Source organism: Lampris incognitus, chromosome 2, assembly GCF_029633865.1.
Source record: "Lampris incognitus isolate fLamInc1 chromosome 2, fLamInc1.hap2, whole genome shotgun sequence".
Classification (NCBI taxonomy): Eukaryota; Metazoa; Chordata; class Actinopteri; order Lampriformes; family Lampridae; genus Lampris; species Lampris incognitus.
Genome location: NC_079212.1, coordinates 22646327 through 22670283, shown reverse-complemented (window position 1 = coordinate 22670283; position 23957 = coordinate 22646327). Strand labels below are relative to the sequence as shown.

At 42.8% G+C, this 23957-nt stretch overlaps 1 protein-coding gene across 3 annotated transcripts; it reads left to right on the top strand.

The window, feature by feature from the left end:
* Positions 1-7832: 7832 nt before the first annotated feature.
* Positions 7833-23222, top strand: calcoco1a (calcium binding and coiled-coil domain 1a). 3 transcript variants are annotated; one of them, XM_056273716.1, is made up of 16 exons: positions 7833-7971; positions 9019-9181; positions 9307-9409; positions 10655-10857; positions 11100-11312; positions 11640-11788; positions 11891-11960; positions 12065-12220; positions 12399-12653; positions 13058-13183; positions 13399-13494; positions 19793-19880; positions 20040-20284; positions 20513-20607; positions 21031-21105; positions 21599-23222. In XM_056273716.1, exons 2-15 carry the CDS (start codon positions 9050-9052, stop codon positions 21056-21058), a joined length of 1959 nt encoding a protein of 652 aa, XP_056129691.1. In that variant the 5' UTR covers positions 7833-7971; positions 9019-9049; the 3' UTR covers positions 21059-21105; positions 21599-23222. The 3 variants fall into 3 exon arrangements, with proteins under 3 accessions (XP_056129691.1, XP_056129690.1, XP_056129689.1); XM_056273715.1 differs by having other exon boundaries at positions 21031-23222; XM_056273714.1 differs by lacking the exons at positions 21031-21105; positions 21599-23222 and adding an exon at positions 20715-20934.
* Positions 23223-23957: the final 735 nt, after the last annotated feature.

Here is a 23957-nt window from a genome sequence, read left to right as displayed (position 1 = left end):
CCCACCAGGGTGTGCTCCTCCTTACTGTCACACCGAGGAACAGTCCCTGTCCACACCAGCCAGTGATTAAGATTCTGCCGTGATGCGACTGCAGCACTTTGCAAATGGAAGACTGGACATAATTTCCCTAAAATGCTGTTTTTTATCACCTATTTCCCCTTCATCAGCTTGCCGCACACGATTGATAGCTGATGGCACCTCTGACAACTTAACGTTTTTATGGCTAGATTTATGGGCTATCTGCTCCTTCGCCTTTTACAGCTCAAACTCTGTAAAAATGCTTATTTCTCAGATAAGGAGAGGGAGGGTGTGTGTTTCTGTGTATGGAACGGTATCACACCCAGCTAAATGTATGTATGAGAGAGCAGGGCCCACCTCACTGCATTGCAGTCCAGAAAGCTGCTCGGCTTCCAAGACTTTACGGCTATTCTGGGGCTGGAATTACTTCTGCATAGCACCATGTACCACGCTGCATCCCTCATTTTTCCTAGATAGCAAACACTATCCAACTTACATCAGTCCATTACAACAAATGTTAGGGATCTGTCTCTCTCTAGGAATTAATGAGACAGAGAAAAGAGCTCAAAGATGACAACCACCTTTACATATTGAATATGTATGTTTTATGCGGTCCCTGGTCCCTCCCAGATACACTCCGCCTTCCATTTGCTGCTTGCCACCTTGAAACAAAATAAATAAAGATCCACGATATATCTATTGGAAGATATGTACAATAAAATAACAAAACTAATTTCAGATCGACCTTACTGTTAAATGCACTAAACCACCCTTGCCTGCCTCCCTCCATCAAAGGGCTTATTGGTTGTCTGCATGTGTATGCATGCTGGTTGACTGTGTGAAGGTATTGTAAAGATCTGCCTGTGGAGATGCATAAGAGCTTGTTATCGCTCTCCTGTTAAGACAAGTTTAGCTAATTGCAGTAAGTTAGGTGAGCTGTGGTGGCGATGAGCACCTGAACATCTGTTTAAGTATGAGCTGCCAGCATGCGTATTTGTGTGTTTGTGCCTGCACGTGTCAGTGCATGCAAAAAAGTGCATGACAAAGAGAGACGGAGGAGAGCCCTGCCTGCCGGACTTACTGGGCTGGAGTGGAAGTGTGGACACTGCAGGTTCCACTCCCTCCCTGGTCAGATTTACAGCCTGCATGGGCTCCTGGTTAGCTCTTTCCTTTCCTCCTCCGCTCCATTGATGAGCCTGGCAGATCCCAGACAGACGCCTGGAGGGACTGGAGTGTGACAGGCCCTGGGGGAGGGGAGGGAAGAGAAAAATAAGAGTGGAGGGGAGGGATGAGAGAGAACCAGTCTGATGAGATCAATGATTCATAGACACCCAGGAGGACACACCCTGGGAAGGGGTAATACCACACATGTTTTAACCGGGCCGGCCCATAATTCATTAGGGTTACCAAGGCTACAAGGAGCATCCTAGGCGAGAGGTCCTAGAAATCATCTCTGCATGTTAAATATTGCACATATAGTGGGAGATTAATATTCATGCCTACAGTTGGCTTATTCTTTGTTAGAGAGGAAAACTCTGATGGTTTGGTATTGTCTGCATATTTCCACATATCGTCACAGGTTGCTGTGATTTTCCACTTTTTTTCCCCCTGAATACTGTGTCTATGTCTGGGGGTTACGGTGGGAATTTTATGAGATGAAATGTGGAAATGGAAAATGTGTGGCTCTAATATGCTTAAATGCAGCCATCTTCCGAACGCAATAAACCCAGTAAGGATAACCTCTTCCAGAAATGAAAAAATGCCTCCACGGTATGCAGACATAACAGCACTCTAGCTCGTGAATATGCTGCAGTGAGGATACCGAGATATCTGCGCTGTAGTATGAGGATGCCTCGCCATTTCTGAAGTAGTGATAGGTTTCAAGTATGACATCTTTCCCTCGGAGTCCGTCACCAAAAGTGCCCGGCCTGACATTGGACCGCTTGCGACTCTGGTTGCGTACATTAGCAGGGGAGTGAGGGAGTGCTATTCTGTATTTGTCAGTAAGAGAGAAAAGAGAGTATCATGAGTTTGTGTGTGCATAGGTATCTATGTTTTGCAGTCTGTATTTGTGTGTTGACCTAGCAATAACTGAGCTCATGCTGCGGAGCTGGCCCTTCCACTGGCAGCGAGGGCACTGCAGCAGTCTCACTGGAAGCGTTCACCCACAAGGCCTAAGAACAGGCTCCAGCTCAGCCCTCGCTGGAGAGCGTAATTACTCTAATTATTCCTTGTAATTGCTGTTGCTTTCTCTGTCCGGATTTTATAGGGGTGCAATGAACAGGTATGGCCTGATTGTAGCTTTTGGAAAGCAGACACAGCTTGTGTTGTTTTGATTAAACCATGGGTATTTTTCTACAGCGCAGTCTGCTCGACTAAAGCAGATTCCTACTTTTTATTTTCCAGAACCAAAGCGGGATTGTGCATGGCAAACAAATGAACAATGAGAAACAGAAACAAGCACATTACACTCCTGCTCGGCACCTGGGAGGTATAACTGTATGGCACTAAGGTTTATCATCACCTCGTTTCCTAACAATGAATGAGCCTGTTGACACCAGACCGGGGAATTTTGCACATGTGTGAAGTGCGGAAACTATCAGGTAACAACACCATGATTTCAGTGCAGTTTGAAGCTGTTTATCATCTAAATACAATTTAATAGATGCCTATTAATCATGTAACGTAAAATGATGTCTCTTCTAAAAGGCCAAAAACTTGGTTATCCATACAAAAAATTGTCTTTTTCTGATTAAGTAATCACAATGCAAGCATTGGTTGACCAGTTTTCATAAATCACTTCATACATACATGGCATTTGATTAGAGCCCATTAGTAATGAGCAACAGTGTGTGTATGCAATTCATGCATGTGTGCATTTGCGTGTGTCTCCTTTTCATATTTTCCATGGCCTGCTCTTTAGGACGTTCCTCATTAGTGTGAATATTAATGTGACCAGAAAGGGGGGGAAGAGGGGAAGAAAAATGTAAGAGGAATTTGGAAGAGCTTTTTAAAGGGGCCATTTCATCAGAATCGTTATTTTTTTGCGGTCCTCCAAAGGCTCGTAACTGGCGGTCTATGAAGAGAGACATGCCGCAGTGGGGCTTAATTTAAAACCAGAAAGGTCACTACGCTAAGAAAGGGCCTCAGCTCAGCCAAAAATATAAAATGAGGAGGAGAAAAAGAAAGCAGTGGGGGAGGAGAAGTGGGCCAAGAAAGTGTGCAGAATGAAAGGAGATCAGAGGGTGCCGATTCAGAGGGGGAGGCTTAAACTAAAGACGTTCAAGTAATACGGAAAGACAGTGTTATGGAAGGACATGCAAAAAGGGAACGTATTTTTTGGGAGGGGGGGCAGAGAAGATAATGAACGGAGATGGAACTGAACTGGAACAGGCCTAGCATCAAAACAGATGCAAGAGGCTTTTTTGTTTACTTTAATGATGTTTTTGCAAGTCATTTGTTATAATGGGCTACAATTTGGAGGGAAAAAAACAACACTGCATCCACACAAAGTGAGGGATTGCCAATCTGTCCAACAATCTGTGTTGGCACACAAGCCTCCCAAAGCTTTTGCTGAATTAGTCTCTCTGTATTTGGTATTGGACCAGAGCACTTATGGTCAGATGGGAACTTAACTGTGCCATGTTCAACTCAGCACAAAATATGATGCGACTTTCAAAACTAAATTTCCATCCAATATAACCTATGTGCATCAAATGCAGAACGTGGATGGGGTTTGTGCAAAATATATACGTAACGGCGCTGCATGTTGGCCTTGGCCTTGTTAAGAATGGTAAATACTACAGCAGCGATGTCGCCCTCCCCCATCTCTACCTAACATTCCACAAATCAGCAACTCCGTCTTCAATCATTTGTTTATCTATCGGCTCACTTTAATTGTCCGCTGGGTTTTTGACTGCACCACATTACATAAAAGCTCACAAGAGCCCTATGGCAGCAGCGCGACAGCCTCTGATGTAAAGCCTCACACTTTGCACAGATAAGATGGGTTCAATTTTAATGTTGCTAGCACACCGAGACGCACCAGGCTCACTTGTAAAACAGAATGCCCTGTTCGCTTGTAAACGCAGCAGCCCAGGAGGAAAGAGGTGGGGGGTTGGGGTGTCTGGGGTGGGGCTGGATTAAAAGGAGGGGAGGAATTCCACTTGCCCAACTCCTGCAATCCGTCGAGTGGATCAATTTCTTCTCTCAAATTCCCAATCCATTCCCCATCTCTTTTAAAAACTAATACCCAATTCCAATCACAACTGCAATAAAGCATATCTTGTAAAAGGTCACTCTGTGACCTCAGGGTTCTCTAAATTGGATGCCGGTTGGCCCACTTTCATTTGAAATGCTGCACAGCTTGTTTTGAGTGATATAAAAACTGCCCGGTGCCAAATCACACTGCCACCGGGACCAGCATCAAGCCCAGCAGTGGGTGTTGATCTGAACGTGAGGGATCACAGCACAGAAAGTTTGACAACTCGCTGGTTCTCTGTGTCACTGGAAACCAAAACTAGAATTAGACCTATGAGCAGGCAGACCCAGAGAATATTATGGGATAGGTGTGTCTGTGTGACCATGTTTGTGAGTGTGTGTACTTGCCATAGGCAGCATGCTGGTATATAGCAGAGCATCCCTCCTGGAGCCAGCCGAGGGAGCTGATCAGATGGACGATCAAACACTAATCATTCCCTCACGGCCCATACCGAGTAAAGCTGTCATTAATTTTGCGGAATTACATCAAATTCTGAGACATTCTTTATGTGGCCCACGGCCTGTAGACAGTTATACGACAGGGACTGCTGCACTAAGCAGATGGGGCAGCTTGGCCGTGCATACTAAATACCACCGTCCCCCATTCCTTTATCTCCACCCTCCCAACATTCTGCCCTCCTTCCGGGCTCCGCGCTCTTGCTCTTTCTTTGTTTGTTAATGCCTCTGCTGTGCTCAATCATCACATAACCCTCACTGTTTAAACCACCTACCACCCACCGATTGGCATTATTTAACATATTCTTAATTGCTCTTACTGCTTCGTCTGTAAATAACAGAATGATATACAAATGTGTAAATAACAGGATTTACACACACACACACACACACACACATAGCAATCATCTATCATCTGCTTAAGACATGTTAGACTAACTGAAGATTTAAAATGATGTTTCGATATTAGTCTCACAGTTATCACAACCTCAGATGGTGAAAATCCTTGCCCAAACATAACAGATGCTTAAGCATAATTTGATCGTATGTTCCCTTGGTTACTGATTAACGCTGAGGGCAACCTGCAGTTTATGACTACTGACACATACCTGCCATTCCCTTTGAATGAGACATGTGGTAAGCTATATTCAGGCAGACCACCTCAGGTAATAAAACTGCAGTAGCACACAAGGGCTATAAGATTTTCTTATATTGAGAGGAATTCAAAGACAGGCAGCTGGAATTCAACATGTAACACTGGTGGAATCTATGTGGAACAGTTCTACAACCAATGAACAGTTCAGCAGTTTATTCGACAATATTCAACTTTGGGGAATTGAATACTGGCCTTATTCCCTGGAGCCATTGACAGAAGGAAGACCTATGACAGAAGAAAACAAGGTCAAGATCAAGAGGTTTCACTGACAATCAGCTTGTAGTCATATCTCTTATTAGAGTGAATGTGAACAGTGCATCAGTTGAGATCACAACAGCTGCTTCTAAGTCAAAGCCACCTGCTGTCTGTACTGTTCCGTAAGAAATTACTTCTACTTTATCAATTGCAAAAAATATAATGTCGTTGGAAATGTAGACTATGGTACAACTGTAGATAGGCATTTTTACTCAGAAGTCTCTATTTGTCTAGCTTGAAATATTACGTCCAACTTACATTGACTGACTGAGCTGATAATACACAGAAAGTCAAAGCAAAACGTCAGGCCACAATCTAGCCTACAACCTACCCTCGTTTATTGAACACTTAAAGACAAATTATGGATTGAAAATGGGCGCCTGTGCTTGTGGTTTCTGTAAACACTGACCAAAATCAGTGTGCTTTAGAGCACTGCATGAGTACTACTTTTGGCCTCAGCCATTTCTTTACCCAATTGCATAGGGAGCCACGTGCTTCCCATAGCAAGTTCTTTGCACAGGCTCAGCACACTGTTAATCTACTTTAACACAATTTATTGGGTTTCAACATCGACTGTCCGTCTGCATAAAATTACCCGAAGCGTCCTTATTGTGTCTTCAACAGAGTAAATTAGCCAAACAGGACTGATTAATTGAGGAGTAAACTGCAGTGTGTGGCTGGCTTGTGAAACGTTGAGGGATGTTTTCTGTTCAAAATACTCACTGAGCAAGAATACCTATGTGTGAGTAAAAATAAAGAAACGTTCGGACAAAATCAAATCTCACATTGTTTTTAAACATGTCAGCCAATCTAAACATGAAATACTGACCTCTTTGTCATAACTGGGTCTACATGACATGCGTGCATATATTTTTGCTGCTTAATGAATTAGGCTCACAAGCCACAAGTCGCTGCTCGTCAAGTGGACGTTTTCCCGATTGGTGTGGTGGACTTTTATTTCTGTCATTAGTTCAGTCGAGACAATACATCACGTTAACCTAGGTCGATCTGCAATGGGAATGGCATGTTGGGTCTACATTAACTACGCTTTTTCATGACCTATAGGTCTAGGTTAGGTGTCTTGTAGGATTAGGTCTATACTTAATTATGATTAACTCATTGTACCGCCCCTAATGGCAGCATGATCAAATATGTCCTAATTTTTATTTATTTATTTATTTATTTATTTATCTATTTTGAGGATCCACTGGGGCACTGGCCTGAAAGTCTATCCTATTTTTAGCTAACGGTTGTGGTGTAAATGTTGCCAATATTTATTATATAATTATAGGCAGTGATAGCTCTATGTGCTATGTGGCACAAAATGACAAAGCATAGACCACTGTAGTGGCTTGGCGGGTGGGCATGCATAGACAGCTTGCATGCATGAAAATTAGGGTGCAGTGTTGTTCTGTGTGCTTCAGGTTTTCAAGATGGTATGCTGCCATCTGGCGTCGAGCAACGCAGCTTCTTCGATGAGGAGGCTGTTCAGCTTGCAACCCTGGCGGCGAGGTGTATGCGTAGTGGCAAACTGGGACAGGAGGCCTAATTAATTGGATGAGCTAAAAATCAAGTAGAGCACTCTGCATACATGTTTATACTAGCCCGACTAGCTTAAATTGTGTAGCAGCCTGTGTAAAATAATGTGTTGGCTTGTTGACGTGCTGAGTTGAAAGAGCATCCATCCAAACCGCTTATCCTGCTCTTCATTTCTCTATGACGGTTTTCGATGAGAAGAGCAGTGCCAGAAACAAAGATGGAAAAAAAGACTATCCTAGACCAGTGCACACACTGGGCTTACAGAGAGCGTAACAGCCCATCCATTTTGCATCAATTTCACCTAAATTTCAATGGTTTTTCTCATTGTACTTGGGTCCTACCTCGCCAAATGGTCTTTCTTTCCAATTGTTACACAGCCTGAGAGCCTTCAGAAGTTTTGTTGTTTTTTTTGTTGTTTTTTTTTTAGCCTTCAAAAGTAAAACCGATTAGAAAAGCAACGTTGACGTACTAGACGCGTCATTTTACGTTTATGTGACCTTTGGCAGGTGCCTTCGTTTATGGGACTTGTAGTTTTAAACGCAGCTTTTCTGTGTCTTTTTGCACGTTTAAGAACAACAGCTCCCACAACCCATCAGTAGTCCTGAAGCTGTCACGCTTGTGTTTTGCTTTGGTTTTTGTTATTGTTGTATGTTAGTGGAGCAGCTGAGACCGCGGAGAAAAATATATTGACTAGTGCCAAAGATCGGTGTTTTTTAATGGACTTTGACTCTATCGTTTGACACGAGCTTGCTCGTTTCGATAGTTTGACAAAAAGTGGAGTCAACAAGGTAAGCAAGCGATTAAACGTTGCCGAGAAATATCTGCGTAGATGTTATTTGTTTTCAACAAAAGTCAGTTTTGTTGTCTTGGCTGACGTAATTTGTAGTTAAAATGACATCCTCTTCATCCAGCTCTAGACAGCGGCTTTGATTCGTATGCTTCTTTTATTTGTACGCTTTGATGAAGCTAATTGCGTTGCACTGCTGGGCCGTCACGGCGCAGCAAGGCACATGTTCGTTTCTCACAACATGTGCCACTGTTGGGCCTCATCGAGCTGAGTAATTTGAAACCTCTGAAATACGTTACAAGCGTTTTTTTTTTATCATAGACTGGTACTTTTTAAGAACTTCTGGCTGATTTGTAGTCTAAGTATTTGAAGAGCATTTAAGACGCAAAAGAGGTGGATATAAAAAAGAGAAGTGATAAACTGAATAAGATACAGGGCAAGTACAAGGTAAAAAGATCAAGCAAAAGTCAAAGGGTCTTAACGTTTTAGGAGGGAGGATTTGTTGCGTGAACAGGGATCCAGACACACGTGGTCTTTAATAAAAGTCAATACCTCACACAGTAGCAAGTGCAAAAGCCTACTGACAACTAGGTCCCTAAAACAGACAAGATATCTGCTGGGATAGATGCCTTATAATTCGTGAGGTTTTCAGCTGCAAGCCGATGCAATCTGAGCCCCATACCTACTGTTGACCCTTACTTCGTAGCTCAACTGCCAGGTACACGTGATGGTGTACAATCGCTAACGTGGGACCAGTGACATAAATAGAACTAGTGACAGTTATGCTATATAGAGGTGTAATGTATTGGTTACAGGGCCCACTGCCATTGGAGTCAGTAGTGCCCTGTCCTCAAGTGTGGACTCTGTAATGATACTGTACAAACATCCACAGACTGCCAGCTCCTCCAAGCTAGTTTTCTCACACTCACCTCTCACCCATTTCTCATTAGCTCATCAAAATGTGACAATCAATATCTGCAAAGCCTTTATAGCGAAATTAAAATCAAGTTTGTCTGCTCCTTTGTTTGTTATCCATGATTTCCCACAGGTGCAAAATACAGCCTTTGTTTTGTGTTGCCATGGAAGGGGCTTTGCCGGTGGAGTTTAGAAACGTGGGGTGCAGTTACTTCCCTCAGAGCAGAGTTGATTGCCACTACACTTTGAGCTCACAGCACACCTGGGCCAGCCATGACTGGATTGGTCTTTTTAAGGTACTGTAAACCCAGGGATTTTCACACTGTAAAATAAAGGAATTGTATATGTCCAAATGCAACACAGCTGTCTGTGTGTGTGCACGTGTGTGATTGTGTGGGGTTTTTTGTGGTGACTTCCTTAGGTGGGATGGTCATCGCTGAGGGACTACCACACATTTGTATGGTCACTGGCCCCAGATGACTACCAAGAGGGCACAGATGTCAACTGCTGCGTGCATTTCCAGGGTACTCACTGCCTTACTCTGTAATTGTATTTTATTTCCCACAGTTGGTCGTAATCCATGCTCATGCTCTGCTCAAGTCTGCAAATAAAACCTTCAGCTGAGGATTGATCTTTTCGTAAATTGAATTACTCTGTTGAGGAGTAGGAGGCTGGGGACGGGTGAAGAGAATAGAAGTAGGTTTGTTGTTGGGAGTTATTTTTGTCACAAAGCACATTTCCTGTTAAAAAAAGGGGAAAATGTCCGGCTTTGAAAAAGCCAAAGTACTGTCTTGCTCTTTTGGATTTCTCAAGACAAAAGGAGAAAAAAAATCAGTATGTGCCATGGTTATAAACCATTCTTTGAGCAAGTAGGAGATTGAATAATGTGATATAGTTGACGACAGCGAAATGGCTACACTGACTGCTGTCTCTGTGCTGAGGAATACAGTAGACACTGTGACTGGTGTCCTCTGTCCTCTCCGTGTCAGTTGCAGCTGATAAGCTTGATGGGGGTGGGGTGGGGGGTCGCACGTGCAGCAGGTTTGGCATTGACCTCTGCCAGGATGATTTGTCTTTTCCTTAAAAATATCACCACTGTCGTTCTTCATTGCAGGGAAAGTGGATGGAAACAAGTTCAAACAAAGCACCGATGGTTCCTTATCATCAGTAATGTAGTGATTAAAAAAAAAAAGGTTTCCTGCGGCGTGACATACGCTGGTGTCACGGGTTACAATACATTTTATAACCTCTGTCGTATGTCATCTCCTTGTTGTTATTTTCTTTTTATGCTGTCAACGTTAGGCAGAAATGTCAAGTAAATCCTAGAAATTAGGCAAATCTGTGAATCTCTGTATCATGAAATGAAGTAAAACAAATTAGAAAGGCATCAAATTTTAACGTAAAATGGCAGATAAATGAATATAGAGGTGTCAGAGAAGGTTGAATCAGTTCATCTGGATACAACGTTTATTGACAGATACGTTTCATCACTCACATAGAGATGAAACGTATCTATCAATAAACGTTGTATCCAGATGAACTGATTCAACCTTCATTGATTTTCTTACCTGGATTATTGAGCATGATTCAAGACAAAACATAGAGGTGGAAAAGTTGTCGTTTGATAAATCTACCCCCGCATTCAGGCTTGCATTGGAAATGAGAGGACAACATGCAATTGAAATCAAAGCCACAGTGAATAATTGGTTCTGTCCTATGTGAGCAAATTTTAACAGTAAATTTTTCATATTCCTCTCACCTTTTTGTAGCCTCCTACCTCCCCAGGCCAGGCTCCCAGGACTATGAGTTTGTGTACATTGATGGTAAGGGTGAAGTGTGCTCTCGCAGCCCTAAATTTACATTCTGCGCCCCAAAGCCCCTTGAGGACCTGGTCACCCTGGAGGAGGGGACCCAGGGAGAGGAGGGAGGCACAGACATGCTGCTGGTAGTACCCAGAGCTGAGCTCCTGCAGGTGGGCCTAAAGAACAGAGATTTAAGAGGTGGCATTGTTAGAGAGAGTACATCATGTGTCTCCTTTCAATTTGGCAGAATGAATGAGCATTAATAAAATGAATATATAGGTAAATCAATGTCTGTGTTTACTACTGTTGCAAATAGGGGAGAGCAATGATGATATATCCCACACACCCCACCCACCCTCCATTCCCTTACTACCCACTATCCTTTGCCTGTTTCCCTCCTGTCGCTATCAAGAGTCGACTGCAGGAATGTCTTCAAGAGCGGGCCGAGCTGCTGGAGGCTCAGGAGGCAGAGAGCAGGCAGCGGGAGAGCGAAAGGGAGGAGTACAAGAGGGAAAGGAAAGCATGGGACAAAGGACGCAGACAGCTGGAGAGCAGCATCAGCAGGCTGCAGGAGGAGCTGAAACAGAGCCAAGAGAAGATGGAGGAGATGGAGAGGAAACAAAAGGTGGTGTAGAAGGCCAGGCAGTGGGGATCAATTTGATTGTAGTGGATTTGCTTGTCTTGTCTTACCTTCTCTGCTCATGTGCTTGTATCCTTGCCATTCTCAAACGATAAGCAAGGCTATAGGCTCTGGTATCATGTTCCTTTAAAAAGCTGTAAACTTGAAATGACAATCACAGTAAGATTTCTTGGTTACTTTATCAAAACATTTAGGAAATGAGATTTGCATTCTTCAGTGGCTTAGTCAGTGACATGAGCTAGAAACATGCAAATACAAACCTGTATGCAAAAGTCCCTTTTCCAAATGTAACACATAATGCCTCCCTGGTAGGAGGCAAAGGCTTCAGGGGAGAGCCTGAATGAAGAGAAAAATGCCTTATTGGCCACAAAGGAGGTGAGCAAACTGCGAATCGGAGAGCTGGAGGATGACATCAAAACCCTGGCACAAAGGGCTGTAGAGAGAGAGACTGAGTTGGAGAGGTCAGACATTAGCTTTCCTTTCTTCCTTCCTCCCTTTCTGTTTGGCCTTCTTCATATTTCTCACTTGTGACCCATTTAAGTTGGCCTGGTATATGTGTACAGGATGAAGGAAAAGGCCAAGAGAGCTGCAGCACAGAAAAAAGAGGAGGAGAATGAAAGAAAGAGCCTTCAGGTAAAGGTGACTTCCTTAATTAGTGGCACATCCCTGATAAATGTAACCCTGTCTATTCTACCCTCCTAAATTTTCCTCCATGTCCCCCCCCCCCCCTCTCTTAGGCCAAACTGGAACAGAGGGAGAGTGAGCTCCGGAGTCTTTCCAAAGAGTTTCAGGGCCTGAGGAGCTCCCTGGCTCAGAGAGACACCAGTGTCCTGCAGCTCCAGAACACCATCAGCACCCTCACCCACAAACTCACCATTGCCCACAGGAAAGAGGTCAGACACTTCTATGAGAATTAGCAGTGGCAGGTTGAAAATGAGTGTCGTATGTGGATGTTGAAGGACATTAATGTTTGTGTCTAAGCCTATGTAAAATCTATACTAGCTTTTGATTCTATAGAAGTTGCCCTCTCTTCTTTTGGTTTGTGGAACAGCTTCTTCTTCTTGTGCTCAGGCAGAGAGTGAGGTAGCCCTGAAAGAGATGCGCAGCCTGCAGGAGCGTTTGAGTGCCAGCGATCACACCACAGAGAGTTTGAAAGGGGATCTAAGCACCATGATGGCCCAGAGGGACCACGGGCAGGCTGATCTTCACCAGGCTCGCCTGCAGGCTGCCCAACTCACATTGCAGCTAGCAGACTCCACTCTGGCCCTGAGGGAGGGCAGGGCCCACTGGGCCCAGGAAAGACAAAGTCTGCAGCGCACTGCTGAGGTACAGCATGCTTACAATTCACAAAACCACCAAAATATCAGTTCAACTTGTACTCGGGCACCTTAATGATGGAAAAGTTATTCTTAGCCTGACCTGATAAAAACAGCACCCATAACATCAGGAAGGAACAAGAGATCAAGCTTTGAATAAAGGTTTGCCCCGTGTCCCCTCAATGTCTACATCTTTGTGAGTTATGTTGCTGCATGCCCCCACTGTTTCTACTCATTATTTCATGCTTTGAAGATGAAATGTTCCCACACCTCTCACATATGGAATTGCCTGCTCATCTACTGTGCATTGCAGCTACCAGGTGGTGCAGAAAACCAATTTCACACACGGTCCAGTGACCCCACTGACTGAGGTGAATGTGTTATCTATTTGAGTATGTGTCTTCTCCCTGGCAGAGTGATCGAGAGCGTCTGGAGAAGCTCAACATGGAGATGCAGAGGATCGAAGAGAGGCTGCAAGAAGAAAGGATGGAGAGAGAGAAGGTGGAGGTGGAGCTTGGCAGAGAAAAGGATTGTAACCGGGTAAAGACAGAATGTCTGTAGTCTACTGCAGAGCTTCGTGTCAAGACAGAAATGATTCAGAACTGTATTTGAATTCACTGCACCACACGCCATGCTTGTTGAGTATACTTAGCTGCTTTTTGAGTACTCATGATTGTACCTGAACGCCTATGAATATCATTCAGAAACCAAAGTCACGTCTGTTCTGAAATGCCCTCTTATCAACTGGTCTGCAGGTCCAGTTGAGTGAGACCCGCAGGGAGCTACAGGAGCTGAAGGCCAATCTGAGGGTGGCCCAGAAAGAGAAGGAGCAGCTGCTCACAGAGAAAAAGGTCATTAAATCTTTATGTCTGCCCACTCACAGAAGTTGAATCTGCTGTGCCCGAAAGTTTGGGGTAAACAGGTGGCGTAAGACTTTTTTCCAAATTCAGGCCTATGTATATGTGAAGTTAGGCGTTTTTGTTTTTTTTAAGGGGGGGGGTCAGTAATAGCATCTGTAAGCACTCATTTTTAGCCTGTCTCCATGAACTCACATTTTAAAAAAGGTGAAAGCTAGTTGACCAAGGTAAGCATGTTATCTTCCTAATCTTCTCATATTCTATTAATGTAATGCACTGGATCCCGTTTGTTGCTTGCATCACATGCGTCTTGGCAACTTTGATTCCCCCATATGACAACAGCTATGTTTACATGGAGCCTAGTATTCCAATTATAATCAGTTTAAAAGCCCAAACAGAATAAAAATGCTCCGTATAAACACCTCCAATCAGAATAAACAGGCTCAAACCTCAGTCGGTTGCAGAGGGGTCATTTAAACCTTTTCGTAAACCGATCAAAAGAAAAATTGTACCATGTAAATGATTTAACCTAATTACTGTCTGGCTGCGTTCTTTCGCCGCATGCCCTCCGTCTTGATGTAAATGCATGGGGACGAACGTTTCTCCACCTCCAAAAAATGGTAGCTTCTGAGCTGAATTGGACCTTTGCAGAGTTTGTTTTTGATACAAACACATCGCAGATGCGCTGCATACGGAAGGGGGCCCCACGAGACAGGCCATGCACCGCGCTTTCCAGCGGCAAAGAGAGACCGACTTCCCTCACCTGCCTTGATCTGACATGATAACCCCCATGTCACACAGCTGTTCTGATTAAATGCATCAGAGCATGTAAACACCAGACCATATTAGATCACATCCCATGTAAACAGTTGACCTGAAATCTTCAATTGGTATTTCAATCAGAATGGGGGGAAAACTGTGCATGTAACCGCGATGGATGCAAGAAGTGTAGATTTTCTCCCTCAAAGTGGCTGTGTGATGTCTAATTTTCTTGTTGAAATTATCAAATTATCTACCATCCTAGTCCCAGGGCAAAAAAAAAAAAAAAGGTCACTAGCCCCATAAAAACTCAACCACATTTCTCAAAACAACACAATATGAAGCATCTTCAAACTTGTATTGTTTGGTTTCAGTAGAAGTAATTTTGTTTTCATAGCAATTTGAATTAATTTGATTGAACCATGTCTGGTATTGCAGTAGGTGCCAAGTTGTGCCAGTGTGGACAGAAATTTGCTGGAACAAATTCTCACAAGCAAAGATCAGGAATGTGGTTTGTGGCCAAAACAACCGTGCTAAATGTTTTGTTCAGATTCTTAAGGCCCAAGGTTATCTAGGTATTTATTGATCTTTGAACTAGAAGGCTGCACATAATATGTCCAGAGCTGACTGAAACATACAATATCTCACCATCTTCTGAGATAGTGATTAATCACAGAAGGGGAAAAGCATAGCTATGTTTTGTTTCCGTTTTTTTGTGTTTTTTTGTTGTCTTTCTTTTGGTCTGTTTGAAGTTATAACAATGTTTTTTGTTCACCATTAAGCAGTCCATCTGAAATAGTTAAAGAATGTTTTTATCTCCTCATGGCATGCAGATTGAGCCAAAACCCATGTGTTTGACAGATGTTCTAGAAATATAGACTAGTGATATTCAAAAACCCATGAAGAGCCCTTCTGGAGACGATAATTCTCAAATTTCAATTTCAATGTTTTCAAGATGCATCTGTCACAGCTGATAGAATCATGTACTCATAATGACTTGCTGAATGTTTTCCAAAGTCTTTTCAAGATTGCAGGGTTAAACTCAAACATAGAGAAATTAATATTAGACCTTTTATCCTACTTAAATATTCAAAATCAAACATGAAAATATGGGACATTAGTCTTATACTCAGCAGTTACCTCTCCTACTAAATCAGGGGTATTCAATTAAAATTCAAAGAGGTCCAGTCACTCAAATTTCCTCTCCAGCAAAGGCCCGAACCATCACTATGTCTAACTTGTACTTTGATTACAGGGCCTATATTGGCCCTGTAATCAAAGGCAGGACAAGCAAAAGCTCATTTCTACAATAGAAATTAGCTTTTGCTTGTCCTGCCAGTAGTTTAAATCTAGGCTAGAATGGAGTCACTGCCATTCACATGGACATACACTCACCGGCCACTTTATTAGGCACACCTGTCCAACTGCTCATTAACGCAAATTTCTAATCAGCCAATCACATGGCAGCAACTCAATGCATTTAGGCATGTAGACATGGTCAAGACGATCTGCTGCAGTTCAAACCGAGCATCAGAATGGGGAAGAAAGGTGATTTAAGTGACTTTGAACGTGGCATGGTTGTTGGTGCCAGACGAGCTGGTCTGAGTATTTCAGAAACTGCTGATCTACTGGGATTTTCACGCACAACCATCTCTAGGGTTTACAGAGAATGGTCCGAAAAAGAGAAAATATCCAGTGAGCGGCAGTTCTGTGGGCGAAAATGCCTTGTTGATGCCAGAGGTCAGAGGAGAATGGCCAGACTGGTTTGAGCTGATAGAAAGGCAACAGTAACTCAAATAACCACTCATTACAACCGAGGTATGCAGAAGAGCATCTCTGAACGCACAGCACGTCGAACCTTGAGGCAGATGGGCTACAGCAGCAGAAGACCACACCGGGTGCCACTCCTGTCAGCTAAGAACAGGAAACTGAGGCTACAATTCGCACAGGCTCACCAAAATTGGACAATAGAAGATTGGAAAAACGTTGCCTGGTCTGATGAGTCTCGATTTCTGCTGCGACATTCGGATGGTAGGGTCAGAATTTGGCGTCAACAACATGAAAGCATGGATCCATCCTGCCTTGTATCAAAAGGTTCAGGCCTGGTGGTGGTGGTGTAATGGTGTGGGGGATATTTTCTTGGCACACTTTGGGCCCCTTAGTATCAATTGAGCATCGTGTCAATGCCACAGCCTACCTGAGTATTGTTGCTGACCATGTCCATCCCTTTATGACCACAGTGTTCCCATCTTCTGATGGCTACTTCCAGCAGGATAACGCGCCATGTCATAAAGCTCGAATCATCTCAGACTGGTTTCTTGAACATGACATTGAGTTCACTGTACTCAAATGGCCTCCACAGTCACCAGATCTCAATCCAATAATGCACCTTTGGGATGTGGTGGACCGGGAGATTCGCATCATGGATGTGCAGCCGACAAATCTGCAGCAACTGCGTGATGCTATCATGTCAATATGGACCAAACTCTCTGAGGAATGTTTCCAGTACCTTGTTGAATCTATGCCACGAAGGATTAAGGCAGTTCTGAAGGCAAAAGGGGGTCCAACCCGGTACTAGCAAGGTGTACCTAATAAAGTGGCCAGTGAGTGTATATGTAGCTGCTCACTGGTGAGTCTGGAACAATATTTTGTTTTAATGATGTTCATAGTTGAGCCAAACATGGTCAATGTGTGAAGCACTACTTTGGTTAAACCAGGTAAAAAAAGAGTCTCAAGACAGTGTGTAGCCAGAAAGTGGTAGGGTCAGTTACTACACAATACTAGTTCCAATGATAGCTCCATGTAGAGAGGTCCAGCATGTTCCCATGCACTCTTTAACAATTCCCCACCAATCAATGGCTTTTTATGTTGACTCAGAATCCATACAACTTTCAGTGAATATTCGTTTGTATGTTGATGGGCCGCTATGAATGGCAGAGGATTGGGGTGGACCAATCATCATACTGGGCTCTGAGTTGGTACATTTTGTGTGCCCTCACCTCTGATTTCTGTGTTTTCAGGTTTTTCTCAAATGATCTGTGCTTTGTGTCGTATTGGTGTTTCACATTGCCGCTTTTTACAAGGCCCTCTGTCTCCGAACATATGAGGCAGACTGGTTTGGCACTCGCTGCTGGAAGAATGAAGACGTATTGTTCTGTCCATTCATTCTTGGAACGATTTTCTGTGTCTAATTTTCTCACTTTGGATGTCGCCATTCTGTCCTCTCTCCTCTCACTCTTGCATTCATTTCTTTCGCTTCTCTGTTTCTATGAGACCGTCAGAGAAATCACTTTGATTTGCTGAGGTTAATGAACCACGTGATTTAAATAACCACATGTGATTGGTGTGGGGCCTGCTCCGCTTAACCAGTACCTTAAAAGCAGGACAAGTTGCACATATATATTTAAATATATATGTATATATATCAGGAGGTTTCTATAAGACAACAGGTGAAGCAGTGCTTCATCAAAAAACAAACAAAAAACATAACATACACACACACATAAAACATCTTTTTTAGATGGCAACATTTCATTAGAATGACTATTTCCTCTGTGAATCAAACAAAAAGTGTCACTGTTAAAAAAAATGTGTCGTTGGTATTGTGCAACACAGCGCCCTCTTCAGGTAACACAGAGGAGTGTTCTGCTTCACTAACCCTATGCAAGGGAGTGGAACTTGACTAGTACCTTACACATTGTTGATTGGACAGTTATGGTTTGTGATGCATTTTAATGCCCACCCAGTGAAGCAGCGCTTCACCCAGTCTTTTCTTGACCTGAAAATGATTGACACCCGTCAACCAATCAGAGAACACCAGTTCAGCCTTTCTGATCCTGTATTGACTTGTTCTCCAATCTTCATCATACCTTTTGGTATTCAAAGCGTAGTGAAAGATAAGATAAGAAAGCTAAGAAAAAGCAATTAGTCTAAGATAAATTAGATTACTATAGTAGTTTTTGGTGGTTCTTGTATATATATATTGTAAATATTATAATAATCTGTTCAGATCTTTGTTGTTCAACTTTATTGTTCATCTTTATATTTGCATTTTTGATCTTGACCTCGTGTAGTAGCCCTGTACTGTAGGCTAATGTTGGTTGTTCTAACTAGCTTAGCTAGTTAGCTGCTAGCTTAGCTAGCTTCTGTTCTGTCTTTTGCAATTTTTACAAAGAAGAATTATGATGGATGCAAACATCATGGACCGGATCCTACGGGTATCTTTTCACACTTTCTCTGATAAGGAAAAACTAGGAGTAAAGGCACAGGGAAGACCAAAGCCCCCCATCAAGCTGGTGCAGAGAGTGGGCTTGGTAAGTTGGAGTTTTAAGTGTTCTAGATATTACATGGTGGAGTGGCTAACAGGGAGTGTGCTAGCAAACCGCTTGTATTGCTGGCCTTGCATGATGTTTAAGTGTGCTGCTGCAGGAGATGGGTGTTCTTCAAAGTTTGCAAGAAATGGATTTGAGGATCTACGAAATTTTGACAGATCTGTTAAGCTTCATGAAAAATCAAAGGAGCATGTCAGTGCAGCCGTGCAACTAAGTCTGTTGGGAAATGTGAGGATTGATCCTCTGATTGATGAAGATAAGTGTCTCCAGTTGGCAAAGCGTAACGACACGGTCCGGAAAAACCGTGACATTCGGAAAAGGTTGATTGATTCGGTGTCCTTATTGGGTCGTAAGGAGCAGGCATTTAGGGGGCATGATGAGAGCGAAAAGTCCGATAATAAAGGAAACTACAGAGAGATGGTAGAAGTGTTTTCCCACTATGATGATGTTCTGGCTGCTCATTTAAAATTGTCCAGAGATTGCTGCTGTGCCTTTTTTTTTTTTTTTCATTTTGGGGGGGGGGTTGCTTCACCAAACATTTTGGTCAGCAGCCACCACTGATTATATATATGTACGCTCCATTGTTGAGAATGTTATAAATATCTCAATAATTTATCAGAAATAGGTCAGACTGCGGTCCACTATTAGTGAACCCTGTACTGAATGGTACAGAAAGTAGACTTCTATAATGTTACTTTCATGAACATATTGTTTTTTAAAAAAAAAAACATAATCAATGATATGCAAAGACTATATGAATGTATATGAAATTATTCTCTGTCCTACTTAATCATGAAATAGAAACACTGATTTTCTGATGTTAAACATCATTAAAAAAAAGATATTTGGACCTTTGTTACCAAAATAAAGTAGCTAGCCTATGTATTACAGGTTAATTACACAATACACAAACTGACTTCATATGTGAGTTTCAGGGTCATGAATGCCAGTGGCCATTTTGGAGTAACCTGAGTTCCTTCAGGCCCCAAACACTGTCAAAGTTGACTAACTAGTAGTTCAGGAGGTATATGTTTTATAGCTTTACATAGTTAGACGAGGTGACTAATTCAAGTACTTTATCTGAAAGTCCTTGGCATAAAATGGGGGGGGTGTTGGGGTCCTTGAGGGTCATAACTGCAACAAAGACCAAGAATTTCCCACCCTCATGTTTGTTTTTATATGACTGTGATTTTGCGCAATAGGAGCTGATCGAGTACATAAGTCTGCTGGAGCTGAAGATTGGAACAGCAGCTGATGCCAAATGGAGCACTGCCACTGTCACTCCTACAGGTGATTGGAGCCATACATCAACTGACCCCCTAATTATTGTGTTCTCTATACATTGAGTTGCAGAAATTGCAATAGGGTTCAAGTTGAGCTCTGTTGGAGGGACTAACTTTGCTGTGGAGATTTGACCCGTATTTGTTTGTTGACATTAATGTTTGACAGGACGCCCTGACAGCTCACTCTCTGACTCTGAGGATGAGAACCCAGAGGCACTGCAGCCCCCTCGACACTCCAGACCTCTGGGCCACTACAGCTTGTGTGAGCAGGGCCAGCCTGACTTCTTGCTCCTTGCAACTCCTCCTTCCCCCAGGGACCAAGACCGTGGTGCTGTGGTCATCAGCCAGCCAGCCCCTCTCTCCCTGCCACGCCAGGCAGGCAGTGACACACTCGCACACAGTTCTGAGTCGGTGAGAAACACTGTTAAGTACAACGTTCAGCATAGTTATGGTGCAATTAGATGCAGTGTTGAAAAGACCAAAGTGTATTATTTGTACAGGCATTATCTACAAAAAGCAATCGGGCTACTGAAGAGAATTAAACTGTAATGTCCTTAGAGAAATGTGTGTGAGTTTGAGTGTGCCTAGTTGCCTCCACATGTTGCCTTTGTACATATATGTTTTGGTTCCCCTGCCTAGGAAGACGAATCTGATCTAGTTCCATGTGGAAGGCACAACAGTGAGGAGGAGGAGGCAGAACTACTGCTGCCTGAGCACACAGACACCATTCTCAGGTAGCCACACACACAGGTACACACTCAGAGCCACATGTAGAATGGCTCTGCACATTCACAAAGATGCTTGCTCACAAACACATGCAGCCTATTATTTATTGGGACAGGGTGAGTATGGCGAGAAGATGGAAGTTTTGAATATCTGGCCGTAAAATAAGTTGAACCAGGGCAAGGCGGGGGGAGCCTGTGTGAGACGGAGCCAAAGCGTGGGAGGGGCGAGATGGGAGGACAAGGGGACAGATAAGTTGACAGCAAGCTGTAGCAATGATTTACCTACATGGTGTACCGCAGTCACGGGCCAATTTTCAGCGTCATTAAAGCACTCACTCTCCCTCTCATCCACTCCTTTCCTCACCTCTTTTCTACCAGAATATGCTTTTTTTGTCAACTGTGCACACACCCACACTCTACATCTCTTTCCAGCGATCTGGCTGACACCTCTCTATGGTAAACTTAAAACATCCAATGGCAGTGGCAACCCAAGACTGACCAAGCAAGGTGATTCAGACTTCCTCTTCCAAGTCAGCGGAGGTCTACGTTACAATTACTAGCAAACACTTAAACACTAAACACACATGCTAGCTGGCAACTCACTCACTACTCTGACAAAATGTTAATATCGCTTTGGATAAAAGCGTCTGCTAAATGAAATTGTACACTGTAACATTGTACTATGCAGTTGATATTGTGTCTCCTATGAATTTCTATGTATCCCATCTTAGACCGCTATGTTACTGCTCCTGCCTTTTTGTTATTAGGAATGACATAATGCTCGTGGCTATGGGTTGACACCATATTTATGACTGAAATGGTTTGAAAACCGCGGGCTTATCAGCGCTAGGTTTGGCATTTGAAAGTTCACAGGATCTAGGAGAATGATTTCAGTTGAATCATTGCCGTGTCGAGGTCTTTACGACGGGTGTTATGTCGTTTTTATGACAACTGTGATTAGGAGTCATGACAGCCACTGTAATTATGATGTTTTGTGCAGGCCCGTCTCCTCTGGAAATCATGGCGAAACCCTCTTCCTCCATTACATTCTCCATAGCAGCTTTAAACACCACTCAAGATACTGTAAATTAATCGTGCGGCATCATTTAAGAATTTACAGTAGAATAATGCAGTTTTATTGGCCTATTATATAATGTTTCTCCTCCCTTTATCCAAAACTGTTATTCCATTATGTGTTCGCTATTGATTGTTTTTACGCAGATGCATTTTTAGGAGGTTTAGTGATAGGGGGGAAAAAGCACCGTAAGATGGACAAGCGTTTTGATAAACGGTGATCAAACACGTTTTGTTTTTTTTAAGTGTTTCAGGTTGGATGATCGATACTATGTGCTGCTTGGATATTGTCCTATTCTAATCATTATGAAGCAACAGCTCTCATTAGCCTTTGGCAATAGATTAGCTGCAATATTATAACACTTGATTTTACCTCACAGAAGATTGCAATGAGATGCTAATTTGCTTATTGATCCATGAATATTTAGCCATGTGCTTTATCTCACTTCAGAATATGCAGGATGTCACTCTTTCACAATTATACAATTATGCAGTTGGAAATTTGTGCCTAGGATAATAGAAAATAGTCACATTAAAGAATATCTATTGTGTTAATAGTGACATGAAGCAGGTGAAGTATTTCCCCCATAGCGTATGGCAGTTCACAACCTGCCTACCTTTGAATCAATACTGCATGCATTTTTTTTCATGATTTTTCTATTTATAATAAATTTGGGATATATTGCAATGAAAATACTTCCAGGTTAAGCTCTGACGTAGGTTTTAGGTTTTCACACTGCTCATGTTGATGCAATTTGTGATAAATGATAGTTCAGGGCTTATTCATTCATGCTTGGCTCAAAAAGAAGAATTTGTTAGAAACGATTTGAAGCTTGATTTGTATTTGCTCTATTTGCACCCTCTTTTTGCTACAACAGATTTTTTAGATGAAAAGTTGATATATGGAGGCTTTTGTCAGATCTGTCCTCTTGTCATCGTAATCATTACTTTTTATGTGTTTACTCACAGTTTTATATAAACTTTTGTTTTGCTTTTTCATGTTTTCTGTTTTTGATAGTTGAATATGGCACGATATAGTTTGGTGCTAATGAAAGGGACTAGTGCCAGCATGTTGACTTTTATGGAAAGAAATGAAATAGCTTCTAATAATTTGGCAACTTGAGCTGGAATGGGAAGATTTGATTCATCGTGTTTCAACAATCTCTGTAGTTAACTCTGTCTGTGCAATGGTTCATTAACCCTTTGTAGCCAGATATCCCGTTGTCGCAGTGCACATTGTGCATGTGGAGGTGCAGAGGAGGACGTGGTGTACCCAGAAGTTAGCACGCTACACTTTTTTTTTCCTTAGTCCATACTTGTGATTGTTATTTGAGTTGATGTCTCTGAGGAATAGGCTAATTTTTTTTCACACTGTACTGACAATTCCTGTTGAGGTATCTTTATAACATTTCAGCAAGGCTCCATGGGTAAAGATTTGTTTGAAGTTTTGCTTGTTAAATTCATCCTGCATCTATAACACGGATATTGATAATAGTCACGTGAGGGGGTTTTGGTGGGGTTCTTTGTAATAAAAACGGTTTATGTATCCATTGCTGGGTCCAGTGTGTCTTTCTTTTTAGCCAAAGATCACAGTAATATCTTGAATCTTGCATGACATTTTACTGGCAATTAACTGTGCCGTTTCTTTTCGCCCATCTCCACAGCCTGCTGCCTTTTGGCTCATTGCCCGTTTCTGATACATTTTGCACTCAGGGATTTCTCTGCACTCACATTTGGCTCCCCTGCAATCCCCCCTTAGTGCTGACCTCCTCATCGTCATCTTCATCCCGCTCTTAACAGCCCCTTCCCCACATGCACGCTCCTCTAGCCACTCCAGAGGCCCTCTCCAGCCCCTCTACCACACTCCATCTTTAGTCTGGGGTGACGATAGCTAATTATAAAATCAATGATGCTGGGCTGCCTAGTTTACAGCCCCCTCTAAAATCTTAACTGGGAAATCACTGTGGGATTGATGACTCCCTCACTCTTTATTTCTTTTAATTAGAAATGTAAAAGATATGAAGACCTAGAGGCCAGAACACATCTCCTAGTTTTTATGACCCCAGCGCCTGCCCCCAGCTCTCACTCCCATACCCAAATCACCCCTTCCTCTTCCTCTTCTTGTTTATTTCCTCTTCATTCATTTTCCTCCCTGCTGGCACACCCTCCGTTCTCACCCTTGCCTGTGCTACCTTTACTTGTTCCTTCATCACTTTCTCTATTACCCTTCCTTTAAGATGACCCGCCTGCCTCTCTTCGTGTGCCGAGGAAGGTGTTAAATTTAT

Excerpts from the sequence above, each read along its gene's own strand:
- calcoco1a (XM_056273714.1), top strand. The coding sequence starts at position 9,050 with ATGGAAGGGGCTTTGCCGGTGGAGTTTAGAAACGTGGGGTGCAGTTAC. Across the intron at positions 11,313-11,639 it reads AGATGGAGAGGAAACAAAAG|GAGGCAAAGGCTTCAGGGGA; the intron begins GTGGTGTAGAAG and ends CCTCCCTGGTAG. Across the intron at positions 20,608-20,714 it reads CACACAGACACCATTCTCAG|GGTGAGTATGGCGAGAAGAT; the intron begins GTAGCCACACAC and ends TTATTGGGACAG.